The sequence below is a fragment of the Oncorhynchus nerka genome, linkage group LG18 (genome assembly GCF_034236695.1).
Source record: "Oncorhynchus nerka isolate Pitt River linkage group LG18, Oner_Uvic_2.0, whole genome shotgun sequence".
Taxonomy (NCBI): domain Eukaryota; kingdom Metazoa; phylum Chordata; class Actinopteri; order Salmoniformes; family Salmonidae; genus Oncorhynchus; species Oncorhynchus nerka.
In genome coordinates this window covers 82,210,012-82,234,441 of record NC_088413.1, presented here as the reverse complement: position 1 = coordinate 82,234,441, position 24,430 = coordinate 82,210,012, and the positions used below count along the sequence as shown (strand labels likewise).

At 46.8% G+C, this 24,430-nt stretch overlaps 2 protein-coding genes across 8 annotated transcripts in view; both read right to left on the bottom strand.

Moving 5' to 3' along the window:
• Positions 1-10,771, bottom strand: part of psen1 (presenilin 1) — a 62,872-nt gene extending 52,101 nt beyond the window's left edge. The window contains exons 1-2 of the mRNA XM_065004414.1: positions 10,585-10,771; positions 1,200-1,281 (exon numbers count right to left, since the gene is read on the bottom strand). Of these exons, the coding sequence (XP_064860486.1) occupies positions 1,200-1,235 (36 nt within the window). The 5' untranslated portion in view covers positions 1,236-1,281; positions 10,585-10,771. The remainder of the gene's footprint in view (positions 1-1,199; positions 1,282-10,584) is intronic.
• Positions 1-24,430, bottom strand: part of smoc1 (SPARC related modular calcium binding 1) — a 573,206-nt gene that overhangs the window by 176,364 nt on the left and 372,412 nt on the right. The window lies entirely within an intron of this gene.

Sequence of the window (24,430 nt, the reverse complement as noted above, 5' to 3'; positions counted from 1 at the left end):
AACGTTTTTATTAAGAACTGAGGCTGAGAAGGCAGGCATGTCAAATACAATACTATGTCATTGGTCACATGCCCATGGTTAGCAGATGTCATTGGTCACATGTTTAGCAGATGTCATTGGTCACATGCCCATGGTTAGCAGATGTCATTGGTCACATGTTTAGCAGATGTCATTGGTCACATGTTTAGCAGATGTTATTGGTCACATGTTTAGCAGATGTTATTGGTCAATGTTATTGGTCACATGCCCATGTTTAGCAGATGTCATTGGTCACATGCCCATGTTTAGCAGATGTCATTGGTCACATGCCCATATTCAGCAGATGTTATTGGTCACATGCCCATAGTCAGCAGATGTTATTGGTCACATGCCCATAGTCAGCAGATGTCATTGGTCACATGCCCATAGTCAGCAGATGTTATTGGTCACATGCCCATAGTCAGCAGATGTTATTGGTCACATGCCCATATTCAGCAGATGTTATTGGTCACATGCCCATATTCAGCAGATGTTATTGGTCACATGCCCATAGTCAGCAGATGTCATTGGTCACATGCCCATATTCAGCAGATGTCATTGGTCACATGCCCATATTCAGCAGATGTCATTGGTCACATGCCCATAGTCAGCAGATGTTATTGGTCACATGCCCATAGTCAGCAGATGTCATTGGTCACATGCCCATGTTCAGCAGATGTCATTGGTCACATGCCCATGTTTAGCAGATGTTATTGCGGATGTAGAGAAACGCTTGGTGTTTCTAGCTCCAACAGTGCAGTGATATAAACCGTCTTTCATCGGTGTTATTTACATGTTGGCAGTCGAGCGGCTTCGTGTGGGTTAAGGGTCAGCAGGGAAACAGCCTAGAAGGACTTTGGCCTCCTGTAATGGCCAGCCAACACCCTTCAAATCTTCAGGAGCAGAACGAATGACGGCAACGAAAGAGCATGTGAAATATATTCCATGACATGTGACTAATGATTTACTTTGTTACTGCCATATGTCACCGCCATGAATGTGCCTTTACTATAGGTTACAATCCGCAAGTGACTAAACACAGACCAGCATGCTTTCCTTCTCATACTATACCAGTAGAATGTCTATGTATCTCTGAGAGGAGAGCATCAGCACCGTTCTATACCAGTAGAATGTCCTCGATGTCCTTCTCATACTTCTGCTGTGATGTAGAAGTGACTCACCGTGTTGTTCTCGATACCCTCCACGTTGTTGACCATGGTTGACAGAACAGACTCACATACAAGCCCAGGTGTTCAGTTTGGCCTGGAGGAACAGAATCCTGGTTAATACACGCCATATAATAACAGAACCATGTAATAACAGAACCATATAATAACAGAACCATATAATAACAGAATCATATAATAACAGAACCATATAATAACAGAACCATATAATAACAGAACCATATAATAACAGAACCATATAATAACAGAATCATATAATAACAGAACCATATAATAACAGAATCATATAATAACAGAACCATATAATAACAGAACCATATAATAACAGAACCATATAATAACAGAACCATATAATAACAGAACCATATAATAACAGAACCACAGCATATAATAACAGAACCATATAATAACAGAACCATAATAACAGAACCATAATAACAGAACCATATAATAACAGAATCATATAATAACAGAACCATATAATAACAGAACCATATAATAACAGAACCATATAATAACAGAACCATATAATAACAGAACCATATAATAACAGAACCATATAATAACAGAACCATATAATAACAGAACCATATAATAACAGAACCATATAATAACAGAACCATATAATAACAGAACCATATAATAACAGAACCATATAATAACAGAACCATATAATAACAGAACCATATAATAACAGAACCATATAATAACAGAACCATATAATAACAGAACCATATAATAACAGAACCATATAATAACAGAACCATATAATAACAGAACCATATAATAACAGAACCATATAATAACAGAACCATAGCATATAATAACAGAACCATATAATAACAGAACCAACAGAACCATAAATAACAGAACCATATAATAACAGAACCATATAATAACAGAACCATATAATAACAGAACCATATAATAACAGAACCATATAATAACAGAACCATATAATAACAGAACCATATAATAACAGAACCATATAATAACAGAACCATATAATAACAGAACCATATAATAACAGAACCATATAATAACAGAACCATATAATAACAGAACCATATAATAACAGAACCATATAATAACAGAACCATATAATAACAGAACCATATAATAACAGAACCATATAATAACAGAACCATATAATAACAGAACCATATAATAACAGAACCATATAATAACAGAACCATATAATAACAGAACCATATAATAACAGAACCATATAATAACAGAACCATATAATAACAGAATCATATAATAACAGAACCACAGCATATAATAACAGAACCATATAATAACAGAACCATATAATAACAGAACCATATAATAACAGAACCATATAATAACAGAACCATATAATAACAGAACCATATAATAACAGAACCATATAATAACAGAACCATATAATAACAGAACCATATAATAACAGAATCATATAATAACAGAACCATATAATAACAGAACCATATAATAACAGAACCACAGCATATAATAACAGAACCATATAATAACAGAACCATATAATAACAGAACCATATAATAACAGAACCATATAATAACAGAACCATATAATAACAGAACCATATAATAACAGAACCATATAATAACAGAACCACAGCATATAATAACAGAACCATATAATAACAGAACCATATAATAACAGAACATATAATAACAGAACCATATAATAACAGAACCATATAATAACAGAACCACAGCATATAATAACAGAACCATATAATAACAGAACCATATAATAACAGAACCATATAATAACAGAATCATATAATAACAGAACCACAGCATATAATAACAGAACCATATAATAACAGAACCATATAATAACAGAACCATATAATAACAGAACCACATAATAACAGAACCATATAATAACATAACCATATAATAACAGAACCATATAATAACAGAACCATATAATAACAGAACCATATAATAACAGAACCATATAATAAGAGAACCATATAATAACAGAATCATATAATAACAGAACCATATAATAACAGAACCATATAATAACAGAACCATATAATAACAGAACCATATAATAACAGAATCATATAATAACAGAATCATATAATAACAGAATCATATAATAACAGAACCATATAATAACAGAACCATATAATAACAGAACCACAGCATATAATAACAGAACCATATAATAACAGAATCATATAATAACAGAACCATATAATAACAGAACCATATAATATACAGAACCACAGCATATAATAACAGAACCATATAATAACAGAACCATTTAATAAACAGAACCACAGCATATAATAACAGAACCATATAATAACAGAACCATATAATAACAGAACCATATAATAACAGAACCATATAATAAACAGAACCACAGCATATAATAACAGAACCATATAATAACAGAACCATATAATAACAGAACCATATAATAACAGAACCATATAATAACAGAACCATATAATAACAGAACCATATAATAACAGAACCATATAATAAATAGAATCATATAATGGTGGTTTTGGTAGCTTAGTGGTTAGAGCGTTGGGCCAGAAACCGAAAGGTTGCTGGATCGAATCCCCGAGCTGGCGGTGGGACACTGTCGATAAAGGGCTTGTAGATAAAGGGCTTAATTGCCAAAATCCTGAAGTATCCCTTTAAGGTTTAGGGTAGGGTTCTCCCAAACATACCGGATAGCTTCCGGAGAGGAAACACGGCACCGACCAGAGAGGATGTACGGCACCGACCCAGAGAGGATGTACGGCACCGACCCAGAGAGGAAACACGGCACCGACCAGAGAGGAAACACGGCACCGACCCAGAGAGGAAACACGGCACCGACCCAGAGAGGAAACACGGCACCGACCAGAGAGGAAACACGGCACCGACCCAGAGAGGAAACACGGCACCGACCAGAGAGGAAACACGGCACCGACCCAGAGAGGAAACACGGCACCGACCCAGAGAGGAAACACGGCACTGACCCAGAGAGGATGTACGGCACCGACCCAGAGAGGATGTACGGCACCGACCGGAGAGGAAACACGGCACCGACCCAGAGAGGAAACACGGCACCGACCCAGAGAGGAAACACGGCACCGACCGGAGAGGAAACACGGCACCGACCGAGAGGAAACACGGCACCGACCCAGAGAGGAAACACGGCACCGACCGGAGAAGAAACACGGCACCGACCCAGAGAGGAAACACGGCACCGACCCAGAGAGGAAACACGGCACCGACCCAGAGAGGAAACACGGCACCGACCCAGAGAGGAAACACGGCACCGACCCAGAGAGGAAACACGGCACCGACCCAGAGGAAACACGGCACCGACCCAGAGAGGAAACACGGCACCGACCAGAGAGGATGTACGGCACCGACCCAGAGAGGATGTACGGCACCGACCCAGAGAGGAAACACGGCACCGACCCAGAGAGGAAACACGGCACCGACCCAGAGAGGAAACACGGCACCGACCCAGAGAGGAAACACGGCACCGACCCAGAGAGGAAACACGGCACCGACCGGAGAGGAAACACGGCACCGACCGGAGAGGAAACACGGCACCGACCGGAGAGGAAACACGGCACCGACCGGAAACACGGCACCGACCCAGAGAGGAAACACGGCACCGACCCAGAGAGGAAACACGGCACCGACCCAGAGAGGAAACACGGCACCGACCCAGAGAGGAAACACGGCACCGACCCAGAGAGGAAACACGGCACCGACCGGAGAGGAAACACGACACCGACCGGAGAGGAAACACGGCACCGACCGGAGAGGAAACACGGCACCGACCCAGAGAGGAAACACGGCACCGACCCAGAGAGGAAACACGGCACCGACCCAGAGAGGAAACACGGTAGGACGTCATAATAAAAAAAGGCACTCCTTCGATATGAAAAGTAGTTTTTGACTAAAATTAAAACGTGTCAGTTTGTCAATTTCACGAGGTTGTAGTAATAACATGTTCAACTATAAGACATTGGCTCCAATCGGGGTTGAAAAGTAACAACTAAACATGCTGACTAGATCAGGCACGAGCATGATGACTTTGTCCACCCACACGAGGCGCGATCAGGACACGCAGGTTGAAATATCAAAACGAACTCTGAACCAACTATATTAATTTGGGGACAGGTCGAAAAGCATTAAACATTTATTGCAATTTAGCTCATTAGCTTGCTGTTGCTAGCTAATTTGTCCTGGGATAAACATTGGGTAGTTATTTTACCTGAAATAACCAAGGTCCTCTACTCCGTCAATTAATCCACAGAGAAATGGGCAAACTGAATTTGTTTCTAGTCATCTCTCCTCTTTCAGGCTTCTTCTTCTGTGGTCTTTATATGGCGGTTGGCAACCAACTTTAAGGTGCTTTACCACCACCAACTGGACTGGAGTATGGATCTCAGTCCATCTTTCAATCACCCACGTGGGTATATGCTCCTAAAAACCAATGAGGAGATGGGAGAGGTGGGACTTGCAGGGCATCAAGCGTCACAAACAGAACGAAATGGCTATGTTGAGCATCAAAGTGATTATTTGAAACAGGTCCTATATGCTAGATTTAGAAATCCAAACATATGGGCTTCATGATGTGACTATGGGCTATTTGTGATTTGAAAAAGTTGAAAAACAGCTTGTTCCTTGCCTCAGGCAGCACACACTGATCTCTCATCAAGTGATAATATTTTCACCCCATCAGACTGTACCGAATGTAATCTTGTCTTTACTAATATATCAAGTTAGTTTCCATTTAGAAATGGTCCATTATAAAAATGGGCAGGAACTGGGGCAGTGGGTTGAGCTCCTCTGGTTAATAAATCCTCTGTTAGTTCATCCGTAAAGCTCCACTGCATTGGAATCTGGTTAGTTTTGTGGGTACTCCTCTGTTAGTTCACTCCTGCGGGTAAAGCTCCTCTGGTTAGTTCACTCCTGCGGGTAAGCTCCTCTGGTTAGTTCACTCCTGCTGGTAAGCTCCTCTGGTTAGTTCACTCCTGCGGGTAAAGCTCCTCCGGTTAGTTCACTCCTGCGGGTAAAGCTCCTCTGGTTAGTTCACTCCTGCGGGTAAGCTCCTCTGGTTAGTTCACTCCTGCTGGTAAGCTCCTCTGGTTAGTTCACTCCTGCGGGTAAGCTCCTCTGGTTAGTTCACTCCTGCGGGTAAGCTCCTCTGGTTAGTTCACTCCTGTGGGTAAAGCTCCTCTGGTTAGTTAGTTCACTCCTGCGGGTAAGCTCCTCTGGTTAGTTCACTCCTGTGGGTAAGCTCCTCTGGTTAGTTCACTCCTGTGGGTAAGCTCCTCTGGTTAGTTCACTCCTGTGGGTAAGCTCCTCTGGTTAGTTCACTCCTGTGGGTAAAGCTCCTCTGGTTAGTTCACTCCTGTGGGTAAGCTCCTCTGGTTAGTTCACTCCTGTGGGTAAGCTCCTCTGTTAGTTCACTCCTGTGGGTAAGCTCCTCCGGTTAGTTCACTCCTGTGGGTAAAGCTCCTCTGGTTAGTTCACTCCTGTGGGTAAGCTCCTCCAGTTAGTTCACTCCTGCGGGTAAGCTCCTCTGGTTAGTTCACTCCTGTGGGTAAGCTCCTCCGGTTCACTCCTGTGGGTAAAGTTCTGGTTAGTTCTCCTGTGGGTAAAGCTCCTCTGGTTAGTTCACTCCTGTGGGTAAGCTCCTCCAGTTAGTTCACTCCTGCGGGTAAGCTCCTCTGGTTAGTTCACTCCTGTGGGTAAGCTCCTGTGGGTAAGCTCCTCCGGTTAGTTCACTCCTGTGGGTAAGCTCCTCCGGTTAGTTCACTCCTGTGGGTAAGCTCCTCCGGTTAGTTCACTCCTGCGGGTAAGCTCCTCTGTTTAGTTCACTCCTGTGGGTAAAGCTCCACTGGTTAGTTCACTCCTGTGGGTAGTTCACTCCTGTGGGTAAAGCTCCTCTGGTTAGTTCACTCCTGTGGGTAAGCTCCTCCGGTTAGTTCACTCCTGTGGGTAAAGCTCCTCTGGTTAGTTCACTCCTGTGGGTAAAGCTCCTCTGGTTAGTTCACTCCTGTGGGTAAAGCTCCTCTGGTTAGTTCACTCCTGTGGGTAAAGCTCCACTGGTTAGTTCACTCCTGTGGGTAAGCTCCTCCGAGTTAGTTCACTCCTGTGGGTAAGCTCCTCTGAGTTAGTTCACTCCTGTGGGTAAGCTCCTCTGAGTTAGTTCACTCCTGTGGGTAAGCTCCTCTGAGTTAGTTCACTCCTGTGGGTAAGCTCCTCTGAGTTAGTTCACTCCTGTGGGTAAGTTCACTCCTGTGGGTAAAGCTCCTCTGCTCCTCCTGGTTAGTTCACTCCTGTGGGTAAAGCTCCTCTGGTTAGTTAGTTGTGGGTAAAGCTCCTCTGGTTAGTTCACTCCTGTGGGTAAAGCTCCTCTGGTTTAGTTCACTCCTGTGGGTAAGCTCCTCCGAGTTAGTTCACTCCTGTGGGTAAGCTCCTCTGGTTAGTTCACTGCGGTTAACCATTTGGCTTAATTTGTGGAAGTCAAGTTAAATCTGTTCAGGAACATCAATAGTAACATGTTTTCAACAAAAAATATATATATATATTTCATTTCAACTGTTGACAGCCCGCGTGCTGGAGAAAGGAATGAAGAAGAGAGGTGACGAGGTGGAACCGCACGGTGGTGACACATTCTGTAGCTAGAGGTAATGTGGTAAGCCTATTAGGGAACGTTTCAAATGTTCTAACTATTACGAGGCTATTCAAAATCCAATACCAAATAAATAAATAATTGTAGGCCAACTGAATGTGTTTAATTTTGGAGTAGAGACTAGAGCATCTGTACCACCACCTGACATCTTCATTTTGAATTGCCACGCATGATACGCGGAAAGGCGATACAGTACATCGTTCTCCTCATTACAAAACCAAGTAATGACTTACAGGTCTTCATGCTCTCTTGAGAATCTGGAAATGGTGTCAGACGGCAGTAGTGAGCGCTCTGAGGTAGAGCCATTCCAGGATAAACTGGGTCTATTTGTGGTGACAGGTGTAATTTGAGGTAGAGCCATTCCAGGATAAACTGGGTCTATTTGTGGCGACAGGTGTAATGGAGACTTCCAACGCCCTGAGAATCCTACCAGAGAAGATTTTGGACCGGTTGGAGTAAGATTTTTTTGGAAAGACTGGATTCCTGCTTTTTGGCCCATTGACCCATACATTGTGTCGGGTAAAGGACAAACTGGGAATGGTTTCGCATCTGTGTAAGTTTAGAGAAGTGGAATCGTTTATGTTTTTTAGTTGTATCGAGCGCTTCGCGTCGCGCTGCTTGGGGCTCAGCCTACGGTGCTAAAAGGGGTCAAGTGGAGCAACGTTGAGTGTAAAGGTGGATCAAATCAAAACGACTATTCCTCGTTTCTGTGACGCCCACTGTGAGACGTAGTCCCGGTGGCGAGTCTGAGATTACCCTGTCTGTCTTGTTGAGTTTTGGCACAGAGTTTCTTCCTGATAAGGTCCCGGTTAGGTTGTATTTGCCATTCTGTGAGGGCCTATGTTCCGAACCCGCTTCAGTGCATTAGGTGCCAAGGACTCTTACATGTTGCAGCTGTGTGTAGAAATGAGATTCCCACGATGTGAGAAACATGCAGGCGGGTATAATCAGAAGGGGTGTACAGTTGGGATTGAGAAACTGTGTCAACTGTGGGGGTCCCCCATGCAGCTGAGGCAGAAAAGGTCCTATGCTGAGGCAGTGAAGAGAGTAGAGGACAGCCCATGTATGAGTGAGTTGACTGGGAGGCCCCACCATTGAGTAGGCCTGATGAGACAGCCAGAGAGGATGAGTTTTAAAAAGGTGGAAATCACACAAGATATGTGGTAGTTGCAGCAGCAGAGAAATATTGGGAGATTTCTGTCCAGAAGATCTACAGTAGGTTTTGAGAGAAGGGGGTCCCATCCTCCCAGGCCCATGGCCTGGTGTAGGATCGTTTAGGTCCGAGTAGTGGGATTGGAAAGTGGTGGATTTAGGCATAGGCGACATGGGCAGCCACCCAGCGACATGGGCAGCCACCCAGCGACAGGGGAAGCCACCCAGCGACATGGGAAGCCACCCAGCGACATAGCGACATGGGCAGCCACCCAGCGACATGGGCAGCCACCCAGTGACATAGCGACATGGGCAGCCACCCAGCGACATGGGCAGCCACCCAGTGACATAGCGACATGGGCAGCCACCCAGCGACATGGGCAGCCACCCAGCGACATGGGCAGCCACCCAGCGTGGCATCTTGTCAGGGGGGCGAAACCAAACAACCGCACAACAACAACAAAAATAAAATCGGAATGGTGATATCGGTTTTCTATTGTTCATTTGCCTTGTCACATCAATGATATCATGTCACCGTTTGGGACTGTGGGTCAATTAACCTTGTCGGAGTGGGCGCCCTGATTCTAGTTTGTGAGCTAGGGAGGCTACTGTCTGGGAAGGTCTCTCACTCAGAAGTACGAGATGGGGAGGGGGTAGGTTGACCTCAGGTCACCCCACTGGAAGCCCAGGGTAGGGGGAGTGGGGGAATCTATCAAATAACACACCTCTAACTTTGTACAGTACTAATGCAATTAGTCAAATTGTTGAATTTTTTTTCCTGGTTTGTGTGAAATCGTTAAGAATAATATAAAACGAGTCTACACAGCACCAAGGTGAATTGGTTTAGTCTTGCCTCTTGGTTGACAGTGTTGGGGGATGGGTAATGTACTGACGCTCGAGTGCCAAATCAACACAAATTTGTTTCTATTAGTCTTTGCTACTTCTTTTTGATATTTACGAGTCTTATTTTTGTATATATATATATATTTTTTTTTATATAGTGTTAAATGTTATGATTATTTATTTGTGTTGTTCCAAAATGTCTGAATAGAAATGACAGGTAGTGCAGAACCGAAGGCGGGGTTCGCCCAGGGAGCCACTGGGAAGGGTTTTTGGGGGAGGATAGTGTATAAGTGCAGGGTTAGATGGTACTGCCTTTATTTATTTGTTTTGTCACAAGGTGGAATGTACATTGCGATCGGAGGCAATACGCCAAAAAAGCGTCTGGTCGAGAAATTCACCAGTCGTCCCTCCTCCTGTCTAGCTAGTAACTAGCATAATGCATGGTATAACAAACTAGCTATATTAGCCCCAAAGCTAGATGTGGGGACACACACAAAATACTCCAATCAGCATTGAATTCAACAATTTCCTTTCCATAACAAAGGCGTGGTCAGTAGCTAACGTTACTGTTAGGTAAATAATTCACTTTTCCTCTTCCCGATTCGCAGCTATTTTAGCTTAGCTTGACTAACATCCGTTTCTGCTTTGTTTAGAGAAGGTCGAGTTTACTGACAAGCACATTTTGCTTCTGTTTCTTACCTACTATCACAAGGCGGTACTGGCTTGCTTGCTTCAATGATTTAATTTTAAAAGAAAAAGGTTGAATGTGTTGAAATTCTGCGGTTGAAACCCGGTAATTGTCTTCCTTGTTGTTCCTTTCTATGTTCAAGACACCATTAGGCTGCCGTACTTTCCCCTATGGTCAGTGCTATCTGGGATGTTTGGGAAGTTCATACCTAAAAACCCCGAACCTTAGTAAAGGGTTACTTCGGGAATCGGGATTTTTAGAAATTAAGCTTTTTTTTTGTCTACATCCCCAGAGTCAGACTCGTGGATACATTTGTTATGTTGTGTGTAGTTTTAAGGAAGTTTCTAACTAGAGGAAATAAATGATCCCAGCCATGAAAGCTGCCAGAGCGCGTGGGGACATTGCTTACATCCGCTATGACAGGCTCATTGTCCACCCTCCCTCCCGGAAGCCTGGAAGGGATGAGAGAGCCAAGCCTGTGGGGTCGTTGCTTCAACCCTACAGCACACACATAAACCAATTGATGAATGGCCTGCTGAATTAATATTTTGTTTCTCTTGCTTTGTTTGTTCTTTTCCATATTATGTCTCTCTCTGATCAGCTACCCAGGAAAGGATCGAAAACAGACCATATTAATACATGTAGCCTTAGAAATAAGGTTCATGAAATCAATAACTTGCTAACATCAGATAACGTTCATATATTAGCCATTTCTGAGACTCACTTGGATAATTCATTTGATGATACAGCAGGAGAAATACAAGGATATAACATTTATAGAAGAGACAGGAATGTTTATAGGGGAGGTGTTGCTCTCTATATTCAGAGCCAAAGCCCTGTAATGTTTATAGGGGAGGTGTTGCTGTATATATTCAGAGCCATATCCCTGTAATGTTTATAGGGGAGGTGGTGTATATATTCAGAGCCATATCCCTGTAATGTTTATGGGGGAGGTGTTGTTGTATATATTCAGAGCCATATCCCTGTAATGTTTACAGGGGAGGTGTTGTATATATTCAGAGCCATATCCCAGTAATGTTTATAGGGGAGGTGTTGTTGTATATATTCAGAGCCATATCCCTGTAATGTTTATAGGGGAGGTGTTGTTGTATATATTCAGAGCCATATCCCTGTAATGTTTATAGGGGAGGTGTTGTTGTATATATTCAGAGCCATATCCCTGTAATGTTTATAGGGGAGGTGTTGCTGTATATATTCAGAGCCATATCCCTGTAATGTTTATAGGGGAGGTGTTGTTGTATATATTCAGAGCCATATCCCTGTAATGTTTATAGGGGAGGTGCTGTATATATTCAGAGCCATATCCCTGTAATGTTTATAGGGGAGGTGTTGCTGTATATATTCAGAGCCATATCCCTGTAATGTTTATAGGGGAGGTGCTGTATATATTCAGAGCCATATCCCTGTAATGTTTATAGGGGAGGTGTTGCTCTCTATATTCAGAGCCATATCCCTGTAATGTTTATAGGGGAGGTGTTGCTGTATATATTCAGAGCCATATCCCTGTAATGTTTATAGGGGAGGTGTTGCTGTATATATTCAGAGCCATATCCCTGTAATGTTTATAGGGGAGGTGTTGTATATATTCAGAGCCATATCCCTGTAATGTTTATAGGGGAGGTGTTGCTGTATATATTCAGAGCCATATCCCTGTAATGTTTATAGGGGAGGTGTTGTATATATTCAGAGCCATATCCCTGTAATGTTTATAGGGGAGGTGTTGCTGTATATATTCAGAGCCATATCCCTGTAATGTTTATAGGGGAGGTGTTGTATATATTCAGAGCCATGTCCCTGTAATGTTTATAGGGGAGGTGGTGTTGTATATATTCAGAGCCATATCCCTGTAATGTTTATAGGGGAGGTGTTGCTGTATATATTCAGAGCCATATCCCTGTAATGTTTACAGGGGAGGTGTTGCTTTATATATTCAGAGCCATATCCCTGTAATGCTTATAGGGGAGGTGTTGCTGTATATATTCAGAGCCATATCCCTGTAATGTTTATAGGGGAGGTGTTGTTGTATATATTCAGAGCCATATCCCTGTAATGCTTATAGGGGAGGTGTTGCTGTATATATTCAGAGCCATATCCCTGTAATGTTTATAGGGGAGGTGTTGCTGTATATATTCAGAGCCATATCCCTGTAATGCTTATAGGGGAGGTGTTGTTGTATATATTCAGAGCCATATCCCTGTAATGTTTATAGGGGAGGTGTTGCTGTATATATTCAGAGCCATATCCCTGTAATGTTTATAGGGGAGGTGTTGCTGTATATATTCAGAGCCATATCCCTGTAATGTTTATAGGGGAGGTGTTGTTGTATATATTCAGAGCCATATCCCTGTAATGTTTACAGGGGAGGTGTTGTATATATTCAGAGCCATATCCCAGTAATGTTTATAGGGGAGGTGTTGTTGTATATATTCAGAGCCATATCCCTGTAATGTTTACAGGGGAGGTGTTGTATATATTCAGAGCCATATCCCTGTAATGTTTATAGGGGAGGTGTTGTATATATTCAGAGCCATATCCCTGTAATGTTTATAGGGGAGGTGTTGCTGTATATATTCAGAGCCATATCCCTGTAATGTTTATAGGGGAGGTGTTGTATATATTCAGAGCCATATCCCTGTAATGTTTATGGGGGAGGTGTTGTATATATTCAGAGCCATATCCCTGTAATGTTTATAGGGGAGGTGTTGTATATATTCAGAGTCATATCCCTGTAATATTTATAGGGGAGGTGTTGCTGTATATATTCAGAGCCATATCCCTGTAATGTTTATAGGGGAGGTGTTGCTGTATATATTCAGAGCCATATCCCTGTAATGTTTATAGGGGAGGTGTTGCTGTATATATTCAGAGCCATATCCCTGTAATGTTTAGAGAAGATCTTGAGTGTTATTGAAGTGTTGTGGTTGCAGGTTGGCACATCTAAAGCCTTTTCTTGTGGGGTGTTGCTATCGGCCACCTAGTGCTAACAGTCAGTATCTAAATAATATGTGTGAAATGCTTGATAGTGTATGTGTAACACCTTGATCTGGTTCACCTGTCCTTGTGATTGTCTCCACCCCCTCCAGGTGTCACTTATTATCCCTGGTGTATTTATCCCTGTGTTTCCTGTCTCTCTGTACCAGTGTATGTATCCCTGTTTTTCCTGTCTCTCTGTACCAGTGTATTTATCCCTGTGTTTCCTGTCTCTCTGTTCCAGTGTATTTATCCCTGTGTTTCCTGTCTCTCTGTACCAGTGTATTTATCCCTGTCTCTCTGTACCAGTGTATTTATCCCTGTGTTTCCTGTCTCTCTGTACCAGTGTATTTATCCCTGTGTTTCCTGTCTCTCTGTACCAGTGTATTTATCCTTGTGTTTCCTGTCTCTCTGTACCAGTGTATTTATCCCGGTGTTTCCTGTTTCTCTGTACCAGTGTATTTATCCCTGTCTCTCTGTACCAGTGTATGTATCCCTGTTTTTCCTGTCTCTCTGTACCAGTGTATTTATCCCTGTGTTTCCTGTCTCTCTGTACCAGTGTATTTATCCCTGTGTTTCCTGTCTCTCTGTACCAGTGTATTTATCCCTGTCTCTCTGTACCAGTGTATTTATCCCTGTCTCTCTGTACCAGTGTATGTATCCCTGTTTTTCCTGTCTCTCTGTACCAGTGTATTTATCCCTGTGTTTCCTGTCTCTCTGTACCAGTGTATTTATCCCTGTGTTTCCTGTCTCTCTGTACCAGTGTATTTATCCCTGTGTTTCCTGTCTCTCTGTGCCAGTGTATTTATCCCTGTGTTTCCTGTCTCTCTGTACCAGTGTATTTATCCCTGTTTCCTGTCTCTCTGTGCCAGTGTTTTTATCCCTGTGTTTCCTGTCTCTCTGTACCAGTGTATTTATCCCTGTGTTTCCTGTCTCTCTGTGCCAGTGTTTTTATCCCTGTGTTTCCTGTCTCTCTGTACCAGTGTATTTATCCCTGTGTTTCCTGTCTCTCTGTGCCAGTGTATTTATCCCTGTGTTTCCTGTCTCTCTGTGCCAGTTTGTCTTGTATGTTTTTCAAGTCAACCAGTGTTTTCCCCGTACTCCTGCTTCTATTCTCTTTTTCTAGTCCTCCTCATTTTGACCCTGACCTGTTTTCTGGACTCCGCACCTGCCTGCCCTGACCTCGAGCCTGCCTGTCACTCTGTACCTCCTGGTCTCTGAACTGGTTTTGACCTTTGACCTGTCCACGACCATTCTCTTGCCTCCCCCTTTTGGATTGTTTAATAGATATCAAGACTCAAACCATCTGCCTCCCGTGTCTGGGTCTCTCTTATAGTATGTTCTGGAAACAGAGAGGTCTTACTTTTTGGGGACCTGAATATCAGTGGTGTAAAGAACTTAAGTAAAAATACTTGAAAGTACTACTTCAGTTGTTTTTTGGGGGGTATCTGTTATTTACTTTACCTTTTATGTTTTTACCAACTTTTACTTTTAGTTCACTACATTACCTAAAGAAAATGATGTACTTTTTATTCCATACATTTTTCTTGACACACAAAACTACTCGTTACATTTTGACAGGAAAATAGTCCAATTCACGCACTTATCGAGAGAACATCCCTGGTCATCCCTACTGTCTCTGATCTGGATGACTCACTAAACGGAGAACATCCCTGGTCATCCCTACTGCCTCTGATCTGGAGGACTCACTAAACAGAGAACATCCCTGGTCATCCCTACTGCCTCTGATCTGGAGGACTCACTAAACAGAGAACATCTGGTCATCCCTACTGCCGCTGATCTGGAGGACTCACTAAACGGAGAACATCCCTGGTCATCCCTACTGCCTCTGATCTGGAGGACTCACTAAACAGAGAACATCCCTGGTCATCCCTACTGCCTCTGATCTGGAGGACTCACTAAACAGAGAACATCCCTGGTCGTCCCTACTGCCTCTGATCTGGAGGACTCGCTAAACAGAGAACATCCCTGGTCATCCCTACTGCCTCTGATCTGGAGGACTCACTAAACAGAGAACATCCCTGGTCATCCCTACTGCCTCTGATCTGGAGGACTCACTAAACAGAGAACATCCCTGGTCATCTCTACTGCCTCTGATCTGGAGGACTCACTAAACAGAGAACATCCCTGGTCATCCCTACTGCCTCTGATCTGGAGGACTCACTAAACGGAGAACATCCCTGGTCATCCCTACTGCCTCTGATCTGGAGGACTCGCTAAACAGAGAACATCCCTGGTCATCCCTACTGCCTCTGATCTGGAGGACTCACTAAACAGAGAACATCCCTGGTCATCCCTACTGCCTCTGATCTGGAGGACTCACTAAACAGAGAACATCCCTGGTCATCCCTACTGCCTCTGATCTGGAGGACTCACTAAACAGAGAACATCCCTGGTCATCCCTACTGCCTCTGATCTGGCGGACTCACTAAACATATAAAATAGTTGTTGGTCTGATTTGATTAATGAGGAGCATCCAGACGCTGCACTTGATGAACTTATGAAATTGCTTCTTCCAGTTATTGATAAACATGCACCTGTTAAGAAACTGACTGTTAGAACTGCTGAGGCTCCAAGGGATTGATGAGGAATTTAAAAACTGTATGGTTGAAAGAGATGGGGGCAAAAGGAGTGGCTAATAAGTCCGGCTGCACATCTGACTGGTTGATTTACTGCAAACTGAGAAATGATGTGACTAAACTCAACAAGAAGAACAAGAAACTGTATTATGAAGCCAAGATCAATGACATAAAGAATGATGGGAAAAAAATGTGGTGTTTAAATGCAGTGGCGATTTTAGCATGTAAATCTTGAAAAATAGATGCGCTGCTTTTTTGACACCACTCTCCAAAAAGGAAGTCCTGCTCTAGTTTAGTCTAATCTTGATTATTGTCCAGTTGTAGTCAAGTCCTGCTCTAGTTTAGTCTAATCTTGATTATTGTCCAGTCGTGTGGTCCAGTGCTGCAAGGAAAGACCTAGTTAAGTTGCAGCTGGCCCAGAACAGAGCTGCACGTCTTGCTCTTCATTGTAATCAGAGAGATTACATAAATACTATGCTGCCAGTCTCTCTTGGCTAAGACTTGTGGAGAGACTGCTTGAATCAAATCAAATCAAATGTATTTCTATAGCCCTTCGTACATCAGCTGATATCTCAAAGTGCTGTACAGAAACCCAGCCTAAAACCCCAAACAGCAAGCAATGCAGGTGTAGAAGCACGGTGGCTAGGAAAAACTCCCTAGAAAGGCCAAAACCTAGGAAGAAACCTAGAGAGGAACCAGGCTATGTGGGGTGGCCAGTCCTCTTCTGGCTGTGCCGGGTGGAGATTATAACAGAACATGGCCAAGATATTCAAATGTTCATAAATGACCAGCATGGTCGAATAATAATAAGGCAGAACAGTTGAAACTGGAGCAGCAGCACGGCCAGGTGGACTGGGGACAGCAAGGAGTCATGTCAGGTAGTCCTGGGGCATGGTCCTAGGGCTCAGGTCCTCCGAGAGAGAGAAAGAAAGAGAGAATTAGAGAAAGCATATGTGGGGTGGCCAGTCCTCTTCTGGCTGTGCCGGGTGGAGATTATAACAGAACATGGCCAAGATGTTCAAATGTTCATAAATGACCAGCATGGTCGAATAATAATAAGGCAGAACAGTTGAAACTGGAGCAGCAGCATGGCCAGGTGGACTGGGGACAGCAAGGAGTCATCGTGTCAGGTAGTCCTGGGACATGGTCCTAGGGCTCAGGTCAGTTGAAACTGGAGCAGCAGCACAGCCAGGTGGACTGGGGACAGCAAGGAGTCATCATGTCAGGTAGTCCTGGGACATGGTCCTAGGGCTCAGGTCAGTTGAAACTGGAGCAGCAGCATAGCCAGGTGGACTGGGGACAGCAAGGAGTCATCATGTCAGGTAGTCCTGGGAAATGGTCCTAGGGCTCAGGTCCTCCGAGAGAGAGAAAGAAAGAGAGAAGGAGAGAATTAGAGAACGCACACTTAGATTCACACAGGACACCGAATAGGACAGAATAACGTGTTCTTTTTTTTAATAAGAAACATTAATGTGTTGAAAATCCCCAAATTGTTTTCATAGTCAATTTACACACAGCTCTGATACACACACTTATCCCACCAGACATGCCACCAGGGGTCTTTTCATAGTCAACTTACACACAGCTCTGATACCACACACTTATCCCACCAGACATGCCACCAGGGGTCTTTTCATAGTCAACTTACACACAGCTCTGATACACACACTTATCCCACCAGACATGCCACCAGGGGTCTTTTCATAGTCAACTTACACACAGCTCTGATACACACACTTACCCCACCAGACATGCCACCAGGGGTCTTTTCATAGTCAACTTACACACAGCTCTGATACACACACTTACCCCACCAGACATGCCACCAGGGGTCTTTTCATAGTCAACTTACACACAGCTCTGATACACACACTTACCCCACCAGACATGCCACCAGGGGTCTTTTCATCGTCAACTTACACACAGCTCTGATACACACACTTATCCCACCAGACATGCCACCAGGGGTCTTTTCACAGTCCCCAAATCCAGAACAAATTCAAGAAAGCGTACAGTATTATAGAGAGCCCTTATTGCATGGAACTCTGTTCCATCTCATATTGCTCAAATTAACAGCAAACCTGGTTTAAAAAAACAGAGAAAGCAACACTTCAAGGCACAAGACCTCTCCTTGATATGTATTGATATGTAGGCTACATGTGCCTTTTAAAAAATGTACATCGTATTGTCCTTGAGCTGTTCTTGTTTATTAATGTCCTGTATTATGTCATGTTTCATGTTTTGTGTTGGACCCCAGGAAGAGTAACCGCTGCTTTTGAAACAGCTAATGGAGATTCCTAATAAAATACAAAACACCAAGAGTTAGCGCAATTGCTAATTAGCGTTAGCGCAATGACTGGAAGTGTATGGTATCAGCTAGCATAATAGTAGATAATATAGACTTGCATACATTGCGCTAACGCTAGTTAGCATTGGCTCGTGAAAGTACCTCTAACTTCCTTCATACTGGATGGTATCCATGAGTTCATCTGACTCTGGGGATGTAGATAAACAGCTTCATTGCCAGAATCTCGAAGTATCCCTTTTAACCCCCTACCTTAACCATTAACCCTTACCTAACCCTCACCATTTCATATTTTCTTAACGTCAATGGGATAGGGACGTCTTCCACAAGCCCCTGGGGGTGCCTTATTGCTATTGTAGCGACCCGCACAGACAGCTGTGTGTTATGTGCTAGGCTAGGAGGTGGTTGTGTTGTACTGACCAGTACCCGGTGTTCGCGGGGTCCGACATGTCAATCAACCTGCTATCTGCCAATCACGGGAATGCCTGGAATGTTCTGATGCCGGGCATCCTGGTGGTTGGCGGAGTGGCGTGGAGGGGGGTTGGGCATTGGAAGTTAAGACCAGGTTCAGCCTTTGTTCTCTCTCTCTTACGTCTGGGCTTCACAAGGGAAGGTCACGATTGGCTTGTGGGTTATCTGTCATCTATTTGGCGTGTGCTACGGCCCAAACAGTAGCCTGTGTAAAGTTGGTTCAATAAACCGTCAATTCGCAAACTCAAGCCTCTGTCTGGACAATTGTTCATTTATGATCTAGTCAGGTCACTACATTGGTGTCAGAAGTAAAAACGTTGATACAAGTTAGCGAGCTAGCTAGCTGACTTATGTGGCTAGCTACCGTAGGTGAGAACGGGGATTGAAAATGCTTCGAGGGAATCCGAAAGTGAAGGTGGAGGTAGGGGACGATTATGGCCAAGGAGGTGCGTGTGAATGGACGTCGGGGGTTCTGTCTGAGGAGATCGCCAGGGCGTCGGAGCGCAGAGGCCGCTTGAGGGAGGACGTTAGAGTGATGGCCGCTGAAGCGGGCATGAGTGCTTCGTCGAGTGTATTTCGCGCGGATTCTGGTGGGCGGACCGAAGTGGCGACGTCGACGCGGGGTGACGAGGAATCTGGGGCTCAGGATGTAAGCAAACATGGCGGCGCCCAGTTCCCGGCTGCGTCCGTATCTGTTAAGACCCCGAAGTATTCCGGTAAGGCGGATTGGGAGGCTTTTCATGCTCAATTTGAACTGTTAGCTCATTTTAGGGGGTGGTCGGATGAAGAAAGGGCACTGCAGTTGGCTTTATGCCTCACGGATGAAGCTCTGGCCTGTTTGATATTGATTAGCCCCGAGGACAGGCATGATTATGGTGCTCTAGTGGGAGCACTGAGGAGGCGCTATGGACAGTGTGTACAGCCCGGGCTACTGCGCTCCGAACTGAGGAATAGACGCAGGCAGCCTGGAGAGCCTCTACGGGTGCTAGCTAATGACATTGAGAGCCTCTCTCGGCGGGCATATGCTCACATGCCCCCCTCCGTGCAGAGCGAGCTAGCACGGGACCAGTTCATACAGGCGCTCTCCCCTACGGAGCTGCGCATACAGACCCAGCTGGCTCATCCTGAGTCATTGCAGACAGCCTTGGAGATGGCTTTGGAGAGGGAGCTGGTGTGGGCTGGGGCTTCAGCTGGGGCTTTGGTGGGGGTGCAGGGAGACACACCCTCTGTGCGAGCTGGGGGGCAGAGCAGCCCGGAGCCGGAAAAGCCTGCTTGGGTTGCCGAAATGACAGAACTCATTCGGGCTGTGTCGCTACAGGCGGCACGAAACACAAGCCCTGGTCCCAGGGTCTGCTGGGGTTGTGGCCAGCCAGGCCATCTGCGCCGAGATTGCCCCATGTCCCCAGAGCTCAGGGAAACGGCTCGGGGTCCGCATAGACCGGGTAGTGCGGACCCCTGGCTTTCTATCCCAACCACCATCATCTTCAGGAGGAGCCCACCGGCACAGACGGGGAAGCAAGGCTCCACTTCCCCCAGAAACAGACGAGGGCAAGCGGATGGAGCCTGTTGTTGTGGTGGGCCGGACCTGTGTTGGGGACTTTTGTCATGTCCCTGTCACTGTGGAGGGGGTGCCCTGCTCCGCCCTGGTGGACACTGGGTCCACAGTAACCCTGGTGAGGCCAGATATTGTGCCAGGTTGGACTCAGTGTGAGCCTACAACTGTGCAGCTCCGCACAGTCACAGGTGAGCTGGCACCCATGAAAGGGAAGGGAATAATGACTCTGACAGTAGGGGGCAGGACTGTGCGTCATCCTGTGTGGGTGGCGGCTGTGCAGGACCCTTGTATCCTGGGGTTGGACTTTCTTAGGAGCACAGGCTGCCAGTTAGACCTAAATAGGGGCACACTGAGCTTCCAGGGAGGGACGGAAGTCACCATGGCCCCCCCTAATGTCACATTCACTCAACCCAACAAACCCTTTACTCCAACAGTTAAAGCAGCAGAGACTCATGGCTGCGCCCCTCCCCACAGCTGTGTGTGACTTTTCCCCAGTCCCCTTTCACCTACGGCGGTGTGTTACATTCCCCCAGCTACCTCCATGACACAGCCCTCTGTGAGCCCGGGCCGCACCCCCAGCCCAGCTACCCCAGATGGGAGAGGAGAGGACACTGTCTGCAGTGAGGGAGATATGGGGAGGAACTGTGTTGGTCTTGACCCCGAGCAGCAGGGACGGTTGTGGCAGTTGCTGTTTGAATTCAGAGACAGCTTTGCGTTGAGTGAGGAAGAGGTGGGTCAGACCCATCTGGTGCAGCATGAGATCGACACAGGTGATGCTCGACCCATCAAGATGCGTCCCCGCCGTATCCCGCTGGCACGCCAGGAGGCGGCAGACAAGGCTGTGTTGGAGATGCAGCGGGCAGACTTCATTGAGCCCTCAGACAGCCCCTGGGCGGCGCCAGTCGTCATGGTTCCGAAGAAGGGGGGCAAGCTGAGGTTCTGTGCGGACTACAGGCGGCTGAATGAGGTAACCAGGAAGGACTCATACCCCATACCACGTATCGATGAGTCGCTGGACCTGGTTAGGGGTCCTCCTGGTTCTCCTCACTAGACCTCCGCAGCGGCTACTGGCAGGTGCCCCTCTCCCCAGAGGCCAGAGCCAAAACTGCGTTCTCCACTAACAGAGGACACTGGCAGTTCAAGGTCCTGTGCTTTGGCCTGTGCAACGCTCCAGCTACTTTTGAGCGTTTGATGGACAGGGTGCTGGATGGCATCCCCGACAGCAGTGTCTGGTATACCTCGATGACATCCTGGCCCATGGCAGCTCCTTCCAGTCAGCCCTGGGGGCGCTACGGCGTGTGCTGGAGAGGGTGGCTGCCGCAGGTCTGAAGCTCCACCCCGAGAAGTGCCACTTCATGAGGAGAGAGGTGTCCTTCTTGGGCCACCGAGTGGGGAAGGAGGGGATCAGCACCATGGAGGACAAGGTAGGGGCTGTCAGAGACTGGCCCACCCCCACCGACCAGCGTCAGCTGAAGAGCTTCCTGGGCCTGGCCTCGTACTACAGGAGGTTTGTACGGGGCTTCTCAAGCATTGCTGCTCCACTGAACCGCCTGCTGCCGAAGGACAAGGCTTTCACTTGGACAGTGGAGTGTGAGGAGGCGTTCAACACCCTGAAACGTGCACTGATCGAGGCCCCGTGCTCGCCCCCCTGACCTCACCTTGCCCTTTATCCTGGACACAGACGCGAGCAATGTGGGCATGGGTGGGGTGCTGGCCCAGGTGGGGCCAGAGGGGAGAGAGTGGTGGCGTACTTCAGCAAAACATTTGACAAACATGAGCGCCGCTACTGTGTCACCCGGCGGGAGCTCTTGGCTGTTGTGGCTTCCGTCAAACACTTCAAGTACTACCTGGGTGGTCTGCCCTTTACTGTAAGGACTGACCACTCTGCTCTCCAGTGGCTCATGTCTTTCAGAGAGCCAGAGGGGCAGGTGGCACGCTGGTTGGAGGAGCTTCAGCCGTATGACTTCACGGTGGTGCACAGGGCAGGGGCACGCCACTCCAACGCCGACGCCATGTCCCGTCGGCCCTGTACTGCAGACGGCTGCCGCCACTGTGAACGGAGAGAGGGACGGGAGAGAGCTGCGGGCAGAGGAGGGTGTCTGTGCCACAGTGTGTCGGGCGGCGGGCCTGTCTGCTGTGAGCTGCAGACTGTCGACGTGGCTGAATGGCGGCAGCAGCAGGGACGGGACACAGACCTACAGCCAGTGCTACAGTGGGTAGAGGCGCAGGTGAGGCCACCATGGGAAGAGGTGACAGCGCTCTCACTCGCGACCAAAGGGTTGTGGTCGAAGTTTGAGAGACTGCGGCTGGCTGATGGCGTGCTACAGCGGGCATGGAAGGAGTCAGCTACGGGAGAGGAGAGGTGGCAGGTGGTGGTCCCAAAAGCATTGCGGGAGGCTGTGCTCCAGAGTACTCATGGGGGTGGGGACTGGACACTTTGGGGTCACAAAAACACTGCGCCGTCTCCGTCAGGGCTTCTACTGGGGGCAGCACAAGAGGGATGTGGAGGACTTTTGTCGCCGCTGTGACAACTGCACAGCGAGAAAGGGCCCCCAGGCCGCTCTCATGCTCAGCTCCAACAGTTCCCAGTGGGGGCTCCCATGGAGAGGGGGAGTGGATGTAGTTGGGCCGTTCCCCACCACAGACAGTGGAAACCGCTGGGTGCTCACGGCCATGGACTATTTCACAAAATGGCCCGAGGCCTATGCTCTGCCTGACCAGGAAGCAGAGACCATCGTCGACGCCCTGACAGCGGGGATGTTCAGCAGGTTTGGAGCTGCAGAGTCCATCCACAGCGACCAAGGCAGAAACTTTGAGTCCCGTGTGTTCGCCACCATGTGTGAGAGGCTGGGTATGCACAAGACCCGCACTACTCCTCTCCATCCTCAAAGTGATGGCCTTGTGGAGCGCTTCAACAAAACGCTTGGACAGCAGCTGGCCATCGTCTCTTCCAAACACCAGCGTGACTGGGACAAGCACCTGCCTATGGTCCTCATGGCATGCCGCTCCGCTGTCCAAGACTCCACCTCCTGCACGCCTGCCCTCCTCATGCTGGGGAGAGATCCGCACCCCTGCGGAGATGGCGTTGGTCGGCCCCTGGATAGCCCTCATGTTCCTCCGGGGCCGGAGTATGCCCGGAGACTCAGGACCGCCTGGAGACAGCCCACACCTTCGCCAGAGAGCAGCTGGTGAATGCAGGTGTGAGGCAGAAAAGGAACTATGACGTGCACACCCGGGAAGGCACTTTGTGGCTGGGGAGCTGGTCTGGGTCTACAGCCCCTAAGGAAAAAAGGCAGATGCCCCAAGTTGGACAGTCACTGGGTGGGACCCTGCAGTGTCCTGGAGAGGGTAGGGGAGGTTGTGTACCGGGTGCAGCTTCCTCCCAGGGGGAGAAAGGTGGCACTGCACCGGGACAGGTTAGCCCCATACAGAGGGGCCTCTTCTCCCCAAACCCCAGGAACCCCCACAATTCCCCTCTCTGGCAATGACATTCTCCAGGCACCCACCCTCAGGTGCCGCAGACAAGGCTCCAGACAGCCCACTCCCCTGTCTCCCCCTGTGTCACCGCGTGGTTCCCCAGAACCACGGACTGTATTACCCGTTCCCGCTTCCTTGTCCCCCATATCCCTGCCTTCATCCCCTGGTTCCCAGAGGGGCACTCTGCGACCATCACGGCCACGCAGGCAAAGGAGACCTCCGGGTCGCTTCAGAGACTTTGTTTGTTCCCTCGGGGACGAGGGACTTTGTGGTGGGGGGGCTGTGTAGCGACCCGCACAGACAGCTGTGTGTTATGTGCTAGGCTAGGAGGTGGTTGTGTTGTACTGACCAGTACCCGGTGTTCGCGGGGTCCGACATGTCAATCAACCTGCTATCTGCCAATCACGGGAATGCCTGGAATGTTCTGATGCCGGGCATCCTGGTGGTTGGCGGAGTGG